We start from the raw sequence: 17,623 nt of genomic DNA on the forward strand, positions 1-17,623 counted from the left end.
GAAGAATTACTCTTCTTTAAGAGCATTTCATATAGAGCACCACACTTGACTCATTGCCCTAGAGGAGAGTTTCAGAAATAGACACCATACTTGAGATGTTGCCTGCAGATACAACATTACTTGCGGGCTGTAGATACGACCTACATAACTGGAGATATCAACCTAGGTGTTGTCTTTAACCTGTACATAATATCCCAGATTGAGACTCTAGAACTAGATGCAATACTCCATATGTGACCTCTAGAACTGGACACCATGCTGTAGCCAAGACCTGCGTGAAGGAATTCACTAGTTGCAGTGTCACCCCAGAACTGAAACACTTTGAATATGGTCTCTAGAAATGAACACTATTCTCTATATGATACCTACAGCTCTCAGCATAGTACTCTAGGTGTGCCTTTTAAATTGCTCATATTACTCTGCTTGGAGGTGCAGAACTAGATGCAATCCTCTAGATAAGACCTTTAAAAATGGACGCAATATTTGAGATGTTACTACCAGTACTGGAGATAGCTTAAGTGTGGTTTCAAAAACTGGACAGTAGTCTATCCAATTTAAATCTTTAACTATAGCCCATACAGCTGTTCTATCTCTCTGACATTCTTGGCTTCCAAATTCAGCTGGCGCGCTCCACTTTGCATTTTTAGGTATACAAATAAATCTCTTTCACAAATACTTTCTTCACTTTCAGCCCCTCATGAAGATCAAACCTTCTCTGTCATAGCAACACATTTTGCAGTGTGTCCTCTATAACCCGACCCAACAGTTCAGAGGTGAGCTCAGGAATTAAACACCGGTCTGTAGATGACTTCAACACCCCGATGGTCTCCAGAATGAGACCGTGCAGCAGAAATGAGGCCTCCTCAATTAAGTATAGTGTTCTTTCCTCTTAGTCAGGGGTGCCTTTACTTTATTCTCACCACTTGGGACCCTGGTCCCCTAATACACACATGAATGAAGTTACGAGATGCTCAATTTGTTGGGCTGGTAAGGAGCCCCCTCAATCTCATTAACTCACATAGTTTTATATTCACTTATTTTGTGCATTTCCAGTGCGTTGCGGAACGCAGATGTCATCGTGCTTCTCGGTGCCAGGCTGAACTGGATGCTACACTTTGGCCAGCCGCCCCGGTACCAGCAGGATGTGAAGATAATCCAGGTATGAAACACACACTAAATCTGCCACATTCGCCATATGTACAGATGTACCCGATTTATCAGCTGCCCCTCTCTGGCAGTCTGTAACAGATGGTGGTGGTCATTCTCTTGTAGACTGTAGGGGGGGGGGGAGCAGAGGTTTTAGTTTGCACCAAACTTGCTTTGCATCAAAGTAAACCTCTGGCATCACCATTAGACCACACCTGAAAAAAAGAGATCGGTGGTCTGGTCTGTGCCTCTGTACCCTCTGCCAGGCTTTAGTGAGCGCTCTGCCTCCTACAATGAGGTTGAATGAGTAGCACAGTCCTGGTCTCTTTGACACTCAGTTAACCCATACTTATGTAAATTGGGAGATGCTCCTTGGCAAGACCCCCTTCTAGGCTGCACCAAGTAATTTCAATCTTATTCATGTATACAGTAGTCACGTATCCAGCTGTTTGTGTATGTGCCTCTACTGCCATACCTGTACAATGCAAGGTGGATATCAGGTTGTCCTATGCCTGTATAACCTAGACAAATCCCTACACCATAACTGTACACCACTGGCTACATCCCTTTCAGGGCAGTGTCTCTGCAATCTGCATTATGCTCTGTGCCCTGCCTGTATACTTCAATATACACATCAGACTGTCTACCGTCTGTTTCCTCAGGACTGTGCACTGCACCGTGCCTGTATATCCTCTACTCCCTGTTGGACTGTTCCATGCTTGTACTATCAGAATTATGCTCTGAAACATGCCTGCATGACTGTGACTGTATCAGACTGTTCCATGTCTCTGTAATCAGGATTATGGCAGATACTCTTGTATTCCCTCGAGACTGTATCTGTCTGTACTATGCTTGCCTGATTTGGGATTATGGCCTGCACAGTGCCTGCCTACCTTCAACTCCACAGCAGTTTTTCCCATGTCTGCATATCTCCCACTCTACATCATACTGTCCCATGCATGTATAAGCTGAATAGTACTCTGCTTTATTCAGTCCAGTACATCTATAGCATTAAGAAACCTTTAGGGGGAATGTATGCGCTTTACAGAATCCTTGAATCTAAAGAGTGCATGATGTGTTGCACATGCCTGTATGCCCTCTGCATGGCTTCAGTCATTCCGATGCCTGCATAATGTGGAGAAACCCATCAAGCTTCTTTTGGCTCCCTCTTTGCAAAATGAGGGCAGAAGCAGACATTAAGATGCCCCTGTGCTGGTGGTGGACTCACTCGCCTTGGATACCTAGTACTTTTACAGTGGACGCATGGTTTAAGCCATGTGTCTGCTTGTCTTGGAGGTTTTTTTTAATTTTTTTAAATAAAGGAAATCAGGAGGATATATATTTTTACCCACATCTTTAATGTTCGGGGAATGTTGGGATTCCTTGCAGATCCTCATACAGTTGAGCAAAAAAAAGTGATAACTTGCTCCACGGGCAGCCCGCATTGGCCTTTCTGTCTTAGTTTTAGAGAGAGCTGGGTGATCTGCTTTTTGTACTAGCTCAAGCACCGATCAATGTGGTGCTTTCTACCCTGGCTCATTGAGTGGCAGACGCTGTGCTCTCCAAAACAGCTCATTGAGCAACTAGTGATGTGCTTTCTGTCCAGTGAGTGACAAGCTTTCTATAACTAGCTCACTGAGCAGACAGTCATGTTCTTCTGCTTCCCCTCCTGCCTCAGTGAGTGCAGGCTCACTCTCCTAGGTCATTAAGCAGCCAATGATGTGCATTTGGTACTACTTCTGTTAATAGCCAACAATAGTTTACTGTCTTGACTCGGTGAGTGATGGGTGACATGCTTTCAGTACTGCCTCTCTGGGTGCATGCTTACTGTTCTAGTTCAATGAGCAGACAATGATGTGCTGCTGGTTCAATGAGCAGACAACGATGTGCTGCTCTGGCTCAGTGAGTGGTGAATGATGTGCTCTTGGTACTACTACAGTGAGTGGCCAACAGTTGTTTACGATCTTGGCGAGTGAGGGGTGATATGCTTTCAGTACTGCCCCAGTGAGTGCCCATTTATATGCTCTCTGTCCTGGTCAGCAAGTGGTGGGTGACATGCTGTTTCCCCTCTGCCCACAGGTGGACATTTGTGCTGAAGAACTGGGGAACAGTGTGAAGCCAGCCGCGTGTCTTCTGGGAGATGTCGATGCTGTCACTAAGCAGGTAACGTAGACCAGGGCTCGAAAAATCTACTTGACCACTCACTATAGCGAGTTTTATTGTATGAGGTTGAGCTATTTTTAGATCCTACTCACCCCTTCTGGCGAGTGGACAAAGAATAGGTGTTCTGTTCAGTCAGAAATTGAATTAGCAATTAAGATGCTTTTAAATCTTATTCTTGTCACATTTGCTCTGTGTTCAGAGACTGAGGTCAAAAGTCAGTTTGTCTTCTTACAATGCATAGTTCCAGGATTTTGTACGGTGAACTGTATGACTGTGTGAAATGAATGGCTGTTGGTAACAGGTTTTTCCTATCACACAACATTTATATAACTGAGTCAACTTTACAAACATTTCAAAATATATTTCAGTTGCTGTGAAAGACCATTTTTTGTACTTCTGTGTGATGAAAAAAATATTTTAATAGGATGAAAAGAAATTCAGAACACTTTACTTGGTGATGTTCAAATGATAAATGTTTGCTGAAACCAACATTTCAGAGATTATTGTTCATACACTATATCATTTTATCAGTAAAGCTGCAAGTTAGTGGGAAGGTTTTTTGACATTTCTTGGAAATTTACTGTGTGTAAATGACAGTGTGCTACCACATCATGCTTTAGTAATATATTTATTAAAAGTGAGTGTTTAAACCTAAACTGAGAAACACTCCTCCCCTGATGGCAAAGCTATTAGTAAACTAAGAGGCAAGTCATGCATGGATCATGTGTACCCTAAATATGGGCTAGATTTATTATACAGGGAACAAACACTTAGTGTACTTAATCAAACAAAAGAGGATTTTTTATACAGTAGAAATGCTGAACTCACATATTTGAAGGTGCACTCATATGTGAGAATGAAGAAAAAGGTGACTGTAAAATACAATATTTGCCTAGAATCACACAATTTGAGACCCGTTTGGGGTCGAGTACATTACTGTTAGGTCGAGTAGATTATTCAAGCTATTCGACCTACAGATCTAGTAACATTTTAATGATTTCTTTTAGCCCTGTAGACACCTTTTGGAGAAATTCTCTGTACTGAGGATGTGCCTATTCTAAATTCACATTCTATGAATTATTTGGCACACTGTGGTTAGATGTAGAAATATTGTTTGAAAAAATCTTTTATTCTGAGCGTGGATCACAGCCAGAGAGTGCAACCCCCCAGTGCATGCCTGCCGGACTCTTTAGATTCTTCTTATTTCACCCGTGGGTGCAGAAGAGTTAAAATACCTACAGTTTATGTTTTTAATCAAAGGAGATCCTGATGCTGAAAACAGAGAGATATTTTGTCATTGTTATGAAAGAGGATCAAACCCAAGTTTGGTACTGAAGACATAGGCATCGTATAAAGTTATTTTGACTCTAGGTCACTGTCCATGAGAGGTCCAAGTTAGAAAATTGGTATCTACAGTGTTATTGCTTTGCATTTTTTTAAAATTCATTTTCAAGTTTTTGGCAATGGTGAAAATGCCATTTAGGTTACGCCTAAACTTTCATTGAAATGTTTGCCTTGATTGCCAAGCATAGGGTATCTCATTTGTCTTCACATGACAGTAGTGCAGAAGGGAGGAGTCTGTGTTCACAGCTCGAAGCAAAAACTCTGGAAAGTCCAGAGCAAAAGTGTGGGGCTCATAAGGCCTTGGCCTGAAGGTCAGGATCAGTCTTGGATGCACTGATCTGGGTACATGGAAAGCGGCACTGTTGATGAGGAAGCAGAGGAGGCACAAGGAGTCCAATTTCCCAATGAAGATGATGCAGAAACAGGAGATTTTTCTAAATCTAGACACTCTAAAAACAGCCCGAAGAATACTTTGATGCCCCTAAACAGTGAAGTCCACATTGCCTCGTTCAGATCAGCCTTTGGCGCTGAAACCCAGGACTCAACAAGTCGAGCACCATTATCATTGTTTGAGTTTAACAGGTGTGAAGCACAACTAAAAGGTGTTCACCTCCAAAAGGAGAAAAATGCTTCCTGGTAAAGCACAACAACACAAATATCACACCACATAAGGGAACATATCGTTTTTCTTTGAAAGATGATCAACCATCTGAAAGTTGATAAAGAGATGACTTCCAAAGACAAAAGACAGTCGTTGCAGCTACCAAAACGCCCGGCACTGAAACACAAATGACATTCTACGGTGCAAACTTCAGCATTATTCAAAAAGAGCTCACTTGGTGAGGATTTGCAGCTAAATGCATCTCAGCTGGACAGAAACGAAAGAGGGAGGAACAAGTCACTCAAATTGTGGAGGGCATAGACCATCTCTAGCTCCACCAGCAAAGGTGCATGGTACCCTGAAGAGCCGCAAGCCATGCTCTATGGAGTGAAGAACAGCATGACTCAATAGAGGGCCAGTGATACAACGGAAGCACATAAGATACTGAAGAATGTGGGAGAAAGAGAGTGAGGGATTATTAAAGTCAGTGATATGCGATCACCAAAGACAAATGGCAAGAGGCAATCGAATAGAACTGACATACAAGCTGCAAATAGTAAATTAAAGACAAAAACATGAAGTCATATCATTCTGCCATTAAAGGGAGTGCAATTATTAATCCTCAAAAAAACTCTAAAGGACGTTTCACATGGGGAGGAGAAGCAAGAACTGTAATCTAGGTTTTTTTCCCCATACCAGAAGCCAGCTTAATCCTCTTGCCAAAATTGTCCATTAGGTGCTTACACAAGGTCTGACACTAAAAGAGCAGGCAACGCATATGGGGTTCAACGAGAGGAGCCGCAGAAAGAGACACGTATAAGGAACTGTCTCTCATAGCATGACATAGCCAGTATCTACCTATGTTGCCTCGTGCTTTGCGGTTTGATAAGGACATTTGTAAAATGTTGGCAACAGGTGACATCCAAAATATATTTAAACCCATGTAGAGCCAGATTAATTCGCTGTGTCTACAGCTCGTAAAAGGCCTTCCACCACTGGTCCACCTCTAAACAAGGACAGCAAACATCTGGTTGCAGTGAAGATCTGGGAGATGAGCAGCAGCCCTTCAGAGGCAAACAGCCAGGTCCAGTCATCTCTTAGGCAGATGTGGGCACCAGCAATGAGACGACAACGAAGGGGTGTTACAGTATCTTCAAGAGGAACTAAAGACAACGATAGGTGTAGTTCGAGAAGAGAAAGACCATTTCAACCTTTTTTGCACCATCCATAAAGCGTTCTGGGTCAAATGCACAATACAAGTACAGGAACGAGCACCTCACTGCACCCGAAACAGAGCCTTATGGTCAGCATCTCGCTTCTGATCGCTCTATGATCATTCAAGAGGATGAAACACAGAGGAGTGTTCCTAAGACCTAGACCATGAAATATTCTCATCCCGAACCTGAGATCTCAACTTCACTACATGCAGTTCAAGAAACTCTTGAAAACCGACCTATTAAACCTCGCTTCAAAATGAACTCGCATTAACAAGCTTTGTGATCAAAGAATTAAGTAAATGGTTAATAAACCGTCCATCATACGTAATGTTTCATTCCTGCGCTCTGTGTTAACTATAATGAGGCCTGCTGCACTTGATAAAACCTATTGATACTATTAAGTACAGGTTAATTAATATAAGGAATTGCTTGGCTCAGAGTATCTGGTTTTAAGGCCAAAGTTGAGGCCACGATAATTAACACCCCAATGGATGGGGAACAGTTGGGCAGGAGTAAAAGGAATAAGGGCCCCTGGGGCACTTCAGAGATGGGGTATCTACCACAGGGGAACGCCTAATCAAGAAGGCAGCAAAGTAGACTGATAGACCAGCTAGAGGGCTACTCTCAGCAGCTAACTGCGGCCTCACAGCCCAACATGTCATGGCAATCCCCATGCCAGCACAAAAGGACTTTAGTGGAAGGGGCCAGAGCACAAATGTTTCTGCCAGTGTATCTAAATGACAAAGTTTTTCAACCCCCCCCCCCCAATACACAGACTATATCATTCCAGTGGCAGGACAAGGGAGGAGAGTGAGGGATTATCAAAGTGAGTGATAAAGGGTCACCAAAGACAAATTGGTTCAATGTTATTAAAAGAGGCAATCATGTAGAGTTCACACACATATAATTCTGCTATTAGAGGAAGTGCAAATATCAACCCTCAAAGAACCTCTAAAGGAAGTTCCAGAAGGAGAGAACCAAGGATTGTACTCTGTATTTTCCCCATACCAGAAGCCTGCCCAATCCTCTGACCAGTATTTGGTGTTTGGCGCGTGAACCAGTATGTAAAGATGCAGAAATCTGAAACAACAGTACTGCAGGATGCAATATCCCTGTTTGAGCAGCAGTATTTTATGGCAACCGCAGACCTCAAAGAGGCATATTCAGCTTTGCGACAGCCAAACAACTTCATTAGCTCCAAGTAGTACCTTTCCACATAACATCTGGCCCAGTGGTTTATGTGAAATGTCGAGCAGTTGGACTGGTGACTGGTACCGGGAAAGTATAAACAAAGCAATTCTATTACTGTACCAACCATGGTTTAACCTATGTAATGAAGTTATTACAGAGAGCAAAGATCAATATGGGTACAGTAAAGGGCATCCTGTAGCTACAGGGAATCGAGACGTTTTAGCATAATTTACACCTTCACCAGATGTCAGTCTGTGACAGTAAGTACTGTAAGGAAGCCATCATGTAGCCACATAATACCGCATGCTCATTTATACATGGCAGTGTGGGGTTTTACTGCCAAGACCTGGAAAAAGACGTGTCCTACTTTTTAATATGCAGTACCCTGTCTCAGGGCTCGTTAGGCCTGCGTTATGGGTGGATTGTAGATTAAAAAGGAAGGTTTGGGCTTTGCCATTACTTTAAGTGGTCGAGTCGAGTTAGCTGTTTAAAACTGCTTTGCTTTGTCACACGTGGTGGAACAACAAGTGCTGCAGTTCACAAGGGGTACTTTAACTTACAGGCCCTGTGTACCCTTGCTACTCTATACCAGGGACTTATAAGTAAGTTAACTCGTGCAGATCGTGGGTGGACCAATTAGTCATACGCTTTTAAAGGTCAAAGAACTGTCACAGAGACCTGTTTGGCCAGACTCAGTACACTTACAGAATTGAAAAAACAGCTGCATCAGTCCAAAACATTGGGGGTGAACATGCAGAAAGAGGCATTTTCCTACAGCCTCCAATACAGGAATGGATTGCAAAGCAACAGTCACAATGGTCTAGAGTCTGTGAGTATCTAGTGTTTGTTACCAACACAGTGGAGAAATGTCTGAGTGACACTGCAGAACACAACAGGAAGCATGTTCAACCAGACGTTGGTCACAATAGGAGGTACTTTGCTTTGTCACAGGGTATGGGCTCACATGAACAGTTTGCAAACAAGAGGTCAATGGCATATAAAGGATACAGTCAAACACATCAACAAGTAGTTCACATGACACCGAAGGCTTTCAAAGCCACATAAAGAGACCTGTTGTACAAAATCAAACTTGCAGTACAACTGCAGTGTTTTATCTCAACAAAGTGAGGGAACTAAAATCTTGGCCACTATCAAGGTTTGTGAATTACACTTGGTGTGTGCAGCCGACCATCTCCCAGGAGAGTTCAGTGTCATGGCAAATGTGTTAAGTAGACAGATGGGCGTTTAAAACGAGTCGGAAGTGGGAAGACACACATCCACAGTGTGGGAGATGTCCAGCATAAACCTGGTGCTTCAGGTGTAATTCGACAAAACTTTGCTTCCAAGTACATACATCTCCTGTCCAATAGAAACGGACTATCCATGAGGTAGGATGGAATATCTCCTTACGTCTTCTCCAATGCTACTCATACCCCGGGTCACCAACAAGTACAAAGTGTCATGCCTAATACTAATCATAATAGCACCACACTGCACAGAACAACCAAGGAGGCACCCATAGTACGTTGCAGCAGAGAGTGGAAAATGCCAACATTGGCACATTTACTCAGTATGCAGAATGGCAAAATGTTGCACCCAGAACCAAAAGCATGAATCTGGAAGCTTAGATCTAAAATCTAAAAGCCCGAAGATGTCCCTGAACAAGGCATTAGAGCTAGCAAAAACGTATGAACTTACTACAGCTCGGACCCACCCAGCCTCCAGCATCATTGGAATCACCGGAATTGGCAGAGGCATCAATCCTGCCTAGTGCTACCAGACCACCCTCCCCTTTTACTGAAATACCCCCCTCCCAGAAGCACTCTAGCATCAGCAGTAGGAACTGCATGCTCGTAAACTATAGGTCAGCAACCAAGTATGCAACAGTGCTGACTGAAGCCATCCTGTTTAACGACATTGACAATGCATTCATCACAGAGACGTGGCTGAATGAATCCTCCCCCCGTCCTTGACCTTTTAGTCCTTCCTGGTTTCTCCACCATTAAGAAGGACAGAGAGGTTCGCCATGGTGGTGGCATAGCCATTATCCACAAGGACAGCTTAACTATGGCAGAAACTAATACCCTCTCTTTTTACCCGCATTGGAATACCTCAGTACCCCTACAATGCAAAAAGGCACAAAAGTCACAAAATATCACCTCCACTACCACCCACCAGGAAACACTCTCGCCTTTGGTGATCACCTGTCAGACCTGCTCTCTCTTACGCCAACAACATAACACTAGGGGACTTCAGCCTTTACTGGAACAAACAGAAGGACACACTTACCCAATCCTTAAACAAGCTCTTCCTCAGCAAAGATCTCACCCAATACGGCAAGGGCAAACTCACAAAAAAGGTGCAAACTTAGATGCCATTGAATCCCATAATGAAGCAATAAGCATAGACAACATTCTTCCAGTCAACTGGTCAGATCACCACATCATTCTGTTCCACACCAACCAAGAGGAAGCACCTCCTAAATAACTGCGGAAAACTCTCCAATGGTGTAGAAACCTCAATTATATCGCCTTTACTGACCTCGAAGGAAAAATGCCTTTCCTACTACCCTCTCTTTCAGATAACCTCTCAAAAGATGAGCTCACAACGCCATACAACTCGTCTGTGAATTTCACCCTGGACCAGACACCCCCAGCAGCTAAAATAGGTCAGAGACACTCTCTCAAGATCCTGGTTCAACAAAGAACTCAACTCTGAAGACATGTAAGAGCTGTTGAAAGGCTCTTAAGAGCTAACTCTTCCACAGCCCACCTCTACCTGCTCAAAAGAGAATTCATAAAATACAAAACCCACATCCAAAAAGGAAAAAACACCTTCCTCCGCAATGCGCAGGAAAAAGCCAAAAAAACGCAGCAAAGAGCTTTTTAACATCATAAACGCCAAACCTGCAAAGCACCTAAAGATGCTGCCCTAGCCTCCACGAAAAATCAGCCAGCAACGTTCCACCTACAACTGAGATTAATATAACCCCAGCACATTCCCTGGTCCCCAAAACAGAGACATCTCTCCCAAGGACCACCAAACCCAACCAATGCCAAAGGCCCCCGACAGCATTTAATAGCTGGAAGCCATTCAACCCACTCACAGAGGAGGAAATCTCCATGGTGATTGAAAGATCTAAACACCTCGCAGGCCCACTCCCAGCCTCCCTGTCAAAAAGCCTCACGCACACCCTAACCCCTTTATGGACCAAGATAATAAACAGCTCATTGAGTAATGGTACTATATCTGACTGCCCCAATCAAGGCCAAATCACCCCGTACTGAAAAAAAGGCACTGACCCAGAGGGTCTCCACAATTTCAGGCCCATCTCAAACCTTTCCTTCGTGGCGACAGTTCTCAAGAAATTTGTTATCTCCCAACTCAACCAACACACTGACACCAGTAACCTTCTCAATTCACATCAGTCGGGTTTCAGAAACAGCTACATTAGATAAAGTAGATGACATTCATAAATCCTACACAATAACAGATGCTGCTTGCTCATGCTCCTAGACCTATCAGCAGCCTTCGACACCGTTGACCATAAGCTGCTGTTGGACTCCCTACAAAGTCTAATCGGAGCAGGCAGCACAGTCCTATAGTGGTTCACCTCGTTTCTATAACCAGTCCTAACTAAACAACACAATGTCCAATATTTTGGCCATCACCCAAGGTGTCCCCCAAGGCTCAGTCCTCTCACCGACACTCTTCAACATTTATATGGAGCCCCTCACTGCAATATTTAGACCAGAAAACATTGCCTACTGCCTTTATGCGGATGATACCCAGCTTTACCTAGCTATATCCTCTTTCAATTATATATGCCGGCTTAATACCATGCTAATAAAAGTTCAAAACTGGCTTTCGCACCACCTCCTCAAACTTAACCAAGACAAGACGAAGAATTTTGCTGTATCCAACCACGGCTAATCACCGCTGATCCAAGAATGGATAAATAACCTGGATTCTCTAAACTGCAAATTAGCTCTTGTGGATTCTGCTAAATCTCTAGGGATCATTCTGGATCTAAGCTTGAACATGGGTTCACACATAAGGTCTACCACAAAGGGTGCCTTCCATAGCCTAAAACTCCTCATCAAAATCAAATCCTTGCTTTCCCCAAATGACCTAAAAACTGCCACACAAGCACTGACTCTCTCCAGACTCAACTATGGGAATGCCACCCTCACAGGCACACCAAAATCTTACTTAGCACCCCTAAGACCCACGGTAAATGCTTCAGCAAGGATGGTTAGAGAGCTAAGAGATTCAATCACATCTCTCCCTCTCTGACAAACCTTATTGAACTCCACTGCTGCTTCAAAAAAGCTTGTCACCCCCACAAAGCTCTATACACTGGTAAACTAGACTGCCTAGCATCCAAATTCACAAACTCAGGACAAACAAGAAATCTAAGAAGTTCCAACAAACTACTTCTCATCCTCCCCAAAAAACATAAACAAAAATCCCTCTCTTATTCCTTATTGGGCAATGCCCCCAAAATCTGGAACTCTCTCCCAGCACATATCAGAACTATCCCCTCTTTCAAGAGATTCAAGAGACAACTAAAATAATTTGCATAATACCCACCCCCAGAGTAGCCCCACTGACATGCAATTCTCCCTCAACGTGACCTGCCTCCTGGTTCCAAGGGCACCTTCGCGTGCACAGCTCTTGGCTCACCTATCTGCTCTGTACCCAACCTCCCTGGCCCCTGCACCGGAGAACCAGCTGTGCTTTCCCCTTGCAACCTCTACATTCCAAGAGGGCCCACCGGTCTCACCTTGAAGTCCGCTTGTGCAGTGCTTTTCCAAGTGGTCCTCCACAGTGGTCCTGCACCAGCTCCAAGGACTTTCAGCAGCTCCTCCCGTCGTGACAGGGAGCCACCCGAACTTCCCTGGCTGGTCCACAGGACATCTCAGCGACTGCGACCAAAAAACAAAAGGAGACCTTGGCAAATGCATTGCCTGATTTTTTATATGCATTTTTAAAGTTTTCTCCCACTGATTCCTATGGTGCCTAATTGTGCACAAAAATACTATGTTTTCTAAACTTTGAAAAATCGTAACATATAACGTAATTACCCGATTTTGATGATCTTGATCTTAAAAATGTTATAAAAATCTGAAGTATTTTTGTAAATTTGTCTCAAGTTATTTGTTTAAGTGTGTCCATATTTATTGATACTGTGGGTACAACAAATGCATGGAACTTATCCAAGATTGGCTAACTGCTTGACCAAGCTACCATAAAAATTAGAGCATTAGATTTCCCATGTGAACTGAGGTGGCGTTGCTTGGACTCTCTGCACAGCGCACATTGTTTTTGTACACTATATAGAGAGACAGCCTCCTGTGTTTCATGTCTCAGCAGTGGAATACAAGACTTTGTATTTGCTGATACCACTTTGTCAATTTGTAAGCATACGAATAACTCTCAAAATTGTCTTTAGCTTAATTGCATTTTTTTCAATTGGCTAAAATGTTTGTAAAATTTTAAACTAAATTCTAGGGCCCTGGTTAGGTCCCTATAACAAAGAGTTAGAGAGAAAAGTCCTTACTTTAGTTGGCCTTATTCAAAAGGGGTTCCAAATTTCTAAAAAGGACCCAACTTTAGTAGCATAAAACATGTCTGACTCAGAACCAAAGCCAGGAGCTCGACCTGGCCCCTTACATGGTATATAACTATGCCCAGTTAAGGAGACTCTACAAGCTGTATAAACCCTACTGAAAATATGCCAAATTAGACTAACTTAGGTTTCTGGTGGCACAGTATGAGGAAGTCTACTCCACAAAAGATGTAGATGGTGAAGCTTCTGGTGGAGAAGAAGATGCTGTGGACAAGGGGGATGAAGGAGGATCCTCTTCCCCTAGCATTAATGCACCCACAGAAGAAGACCTGACTTTGGCCAGGTTGACCAAAAGACCGACAGTGGAGGCTCAGCTTTTAGAATTTGAAACAAAGAGAAAAGAGGTGGGTTTAGAACTCATCTCTGGTGGCAGCATACAAATACTGAGAGAGAAACCTTTGAATCTCAAACTCCCAAAATGAGTTGTCCCTCCCTTCTTAGATGGGGAAGATATGGTAAAATGGTTTTCTTGCTGTGTAAGAGCTTGTATTGGGTGGGAAATTGAAAAGAAACATTGGGGCACACTGTTGTGGGAGTTACTCTCAGGAAAGTGCAAGAATAGGCGCCTGGCACTGAATGAGGCAGATTCTAAATCCTATGACCTTATGAATGGTACCCTGATTTAGGGCTTTGAATTTACTACTGAAAAGTACTGCATAAAGTTCAGGGAGGCTAAAAAAACCCTGAGCCAAATTTGGGTAGAGTTTGTGGACTATTCCGTAAAAACGCTGGGTGGTTGGTTAGCTGGTAAGAATGTACAAGATTATGATGGGCTGTATAACCTGTTCATGAAAGGGCATCTGCTAAGTAATTGTTACAATGAGAAGCTATAACAATACCTGGTAGACCTAGGTTCACGTTCTCCTCTAGAGTTAGGGAAGAAGGCCGACCAATGGGTCAAGACAAGGGTGACCAAAACTACCACTGGTGGGGGAGGCCAAAAATAAAGAGGCCAAAAAGTGCCTCCCTACCCCCCAAAGGGATAGACGGGAGCCAGAAGAAAAATTGTCTTCTCAAGGTCCCCAAAAACTGCATAGGAGGGTGGCCCCAGAGACTCCTCACAGCTTAGGCATGGGTACAAAGGTAGGAACTTTGATCCCAACAAGGCTTGGTGCTATGACTGCAAGAATAGAGGGCACCAAACTGGAGACACTAGCTGTAAAAACAATAAAAGTGACTCTAGCCCAATCTGCAATAAATGCAGTTGCTAATCTTCAGATGGAATATCTGTCGGGCCTGACCATGTCAGTGAACACACAGAGGCAACACTAGTCACAGAGGGTGGGGTAGAATTACCCTGTGCTGCCTGGCCTAGTGATATGCAACAATACAGGCAGCACCCTTTGGTAAATGGGGAAAAAGTTTAAAGCTTGAGTGACACAGGAGATCGTGTCACCTTGGTGACCCAGCACTTGGTCCACTCAAATCAGTTCCTGGTAGGGAAGTCTTATCCTGTTACCAATGCTGACAATGAGACAAAGTTTCATCCCATGGCTATGGTAACATTTGACTAGGGGGAGTAGTTGGACAGAAAGAAGTGGTTGTGTCCCCATCCATCCCAGTAGATTGTCTGCTTGGAAATGACCTGGAGCGTTTCCCCTGGGCCGAAGCAGAACTGAAGACCCATGCAGCCATGATTGGGATCCCGAAATGGGCCTGCGTTAAGACTAAGTAACAGAGCCAACTCCAAAGAGAAAAAGAACTGTTGGTTCCTGAAATAGTGGACCAGCCTTCTAAGAGAAAAGGCAAGAAGACTGGGGAGCCAGTTTCTATACAGATCACAAGTCTGGACCCCTCTTCTCAGGAAGAGAACTTGTTATTCCCAGAAGAAACTGAGCCTGCAGAGCTTGGGCCTTACCACCCAGAGCTCTTAGGTCCAGGGGGACCCTCCAGGGAGGATCTGTGCCAGGGACAAAGAACCGATCCCACTCTTGAAGGCCTGAGGAAGCAAGCTGCACGGGAAGAAAAGGGTAGTGTCAGTGGTACCATAGGGTTTATTGGGAGGATGGATTCCTGTTCATTGAGGCCAGAGACCTCAAGCCTGGTGCAACCAGGAGGGTGGTAGTATCTCAGTAGTACAGAAAGTTTCTCCTCTCTAGCCCATTACATTCCCCTAGCTGCGCATTTAGGCCAAAATAAAACTTGGAGCAGGCTAGTGAATTGTTTTTACTGGCCTGGAATGTCCCAGAAGGTGAATTACTTTTGCCAGTCCTGTGTCACCTGCCAAGCCAGTGGCAAAGCAGGTGGCCACCTAAAGGCTCCCTTAATCCCACTACCTGCGGTTGGGGTGCACTTTGAAAGGATAGGGGTTGATATTGTTGGCCCCCTTGACCCTCAAACAGCACCAGGAAATAGATATATCCTAGTGGTAGTGGATCATGCCACTAGATATCCTAAAGCCATACCCTCTTGGGACCATTACTGCTCCTGCAGTAGCAAAAGCCCTCCTGGGTATTTTTACCAGAGTTTGGTTCTCTAAGGAGGTAGTGTCAGACAGAGGTTCTAACTTCATGTCTGCATACCTAAAACACATGTGAAAAGAATGTGTTATAACTTACAAGTTCACTACCCCATACCATCTTCAGACAAATAGTTTGGTTGAAAGATTTAACCAGACCCTAAAAGGCATGATTGGGGGACTCCCTGAAAAACTCAGAAGGAGGTGGGCTGTCTTACTTCCATACCTGCTTTTTGCCTACAGGGAAGTGCCACAAAGGGAGTAGGTCTCTCTCCCTTTGAGCTTTTATGTGGGCATCCTGTTAGGAGACCTCTGAATCTTGTAAGGGAAGGCTGGGAGAAGCCTCAAAGAGCCCAAGTAAGACATAGTGGACTATGTACTTGGCCTACATTCAAGGATGGCAGAGTACATAGAAAAAGCAAGCCAAAACCTTCAGGCCAGCCAGGAGCTGCAAAAGCACTGGTATGACCAAAAGGCTGCTATGGTAGACTTCCAACCAGGGCAGAAAGTTTGGGTGTTGGAGTCCGTGGCTCCTATGGCTGTCCAAGACAAGTGGTCTGGGCCCTATCCCATACTTGAAAAATAGGTGAGGTCACTTATCTAGTTGACCTGGGCAGTTGCAAAAATACCAAGAGAAGAATTCATGTCAACCGCCTAAAACCCTACTATGACAGAGCTGATGTGACCATGCTCTTGGTTACAGATGAGGGACAGGAAGAAGAGAGTGAACCTCTCCATGATTTCCTCTCCAGCAACCCACAAGATGGTTCTGTGTATGGTGGTCTTATCATACACCCTCACAGAGCAACAGCAGGCTGATTGCAGGCAAGTCTTCGATCGGTATGCTGAGTTATTCTCACTGAACCCTGGTAGGACTGATTGGTGTACCCATGATGTGAACATTGGTGTCAGCTTGCCTGTCAAAAACAAAATTTACAGACAGTTAGACCATGTTGGAGAGAGCGTCCAGACAGAAGTCAAGAAAATTTTGGATTTGGGTGTAATTGAACCCTCAGAGAGCCCCTGGGCCAGCCCAGTAGTTTTACTCCCCAAACCTCACTCCAAAGGAGAGAAAAAGGAAATTAGGTTCTGTGGGATTATATGTGCCTCAACTCAGTAACTAAGACAGATGCACACCCAATTCCAAGAGCTGATGAGTTCATAGACAGATTAGTGCAGCCAAATATCTGACTACTTTTGATTTGACATCTGGGTACTGGCAGATTGACCCAACCCCAGGAGCAAAAGAGAAGTCTGCATTCTCCACTCCAAGGGGGCATTATCCATTTACTGTTATGCCTTTTAGATTAAGGAAAGCCCCTGCACCTTCCAAAGGTTGGTGCACTGTGACCTCCAGTGGCTGAGCAGTGCAATAGCCAGGACTACTGGACCCCCAACGTCAGACACACAGAAGAAAAGTTCACTACGCACTCTCGGAGGACCAGAAGCAAGCTCCAGTCGAGGAACTTCAGGTTGCATAAGAACCACCCCCTAGAGTGGCCCTGCTAACCTGCAGTATACACCCCCAAAGTGACCAAGGGCACTTTTGCACACAGCTCTTGGCTCACCTATCTGCTCTGCACCCGGCCTCCCCAGTCTCTGCACCGGAGAGCCAGCTGTGCTCTAAGGGTTCCCCACCCCTTGCGACCACTCCAAGGGGACCACTCAGACTCACCTTGAAGTCAGCCTGTGCAGTGCTTTTCCAAGTGATCCCCTGCAGTGGTCCTGCACCAGCTCCAGGGACTTTCAGCAGCTGCTCCTGCCTGAACCAGCCGCCCGAAGTTCCCCGGCTGGTTCACAGGAAATCTCAACGATCTTGACCTAAAAACGAATGGAGACATTGGTAAACACATTGCCTGATTTTTTTTTAG

The 17,623-nt window shown here is 44.4% G+C and overlaps 1 protein-coding gene across 1 annotated transcript in view; it reads left to right on the top strand.

The window, feature by feature from the left end:
* The window catches only part of HACL1 (2-hydroxyacyl-CoA lyase 1), a 97,630-nt gene that overhangs the window by 40,429 nt on the left and 39,578 nt on the right, over nucleotides 1-17,623 (top strand). The window contains exons 10-11 of the mRNA XM_069212094.1: nucleotides 1,054-1,159; nucleotides 3,226-3,309. Coding sequence (XP_069068195.1) covers nucleotides 1,054-1,159; nucleotides 3,226-3,309 — 190 coding nt within the window. The remainder of the gene's footprint in view (nucleotides 1-1,053; nucleotides 1,160-3,225; nucleotides 3,310-17,623) is intronic.

This window comes from Pleurodeles waltl, chromosome 10 (genome assembly GCF_031143425.1).
Source record: "Pleurodeles waltl isolate 20211129_DDA chromosome 10, aPleWal1.hap1.20221129, whole genome shotgun sequence".
NCBI lineage: Eukaryota > Metazoa > Chordata > Amphibia > Caudata > Salamandridae > Pleurodeles > Pleurodeles waltl.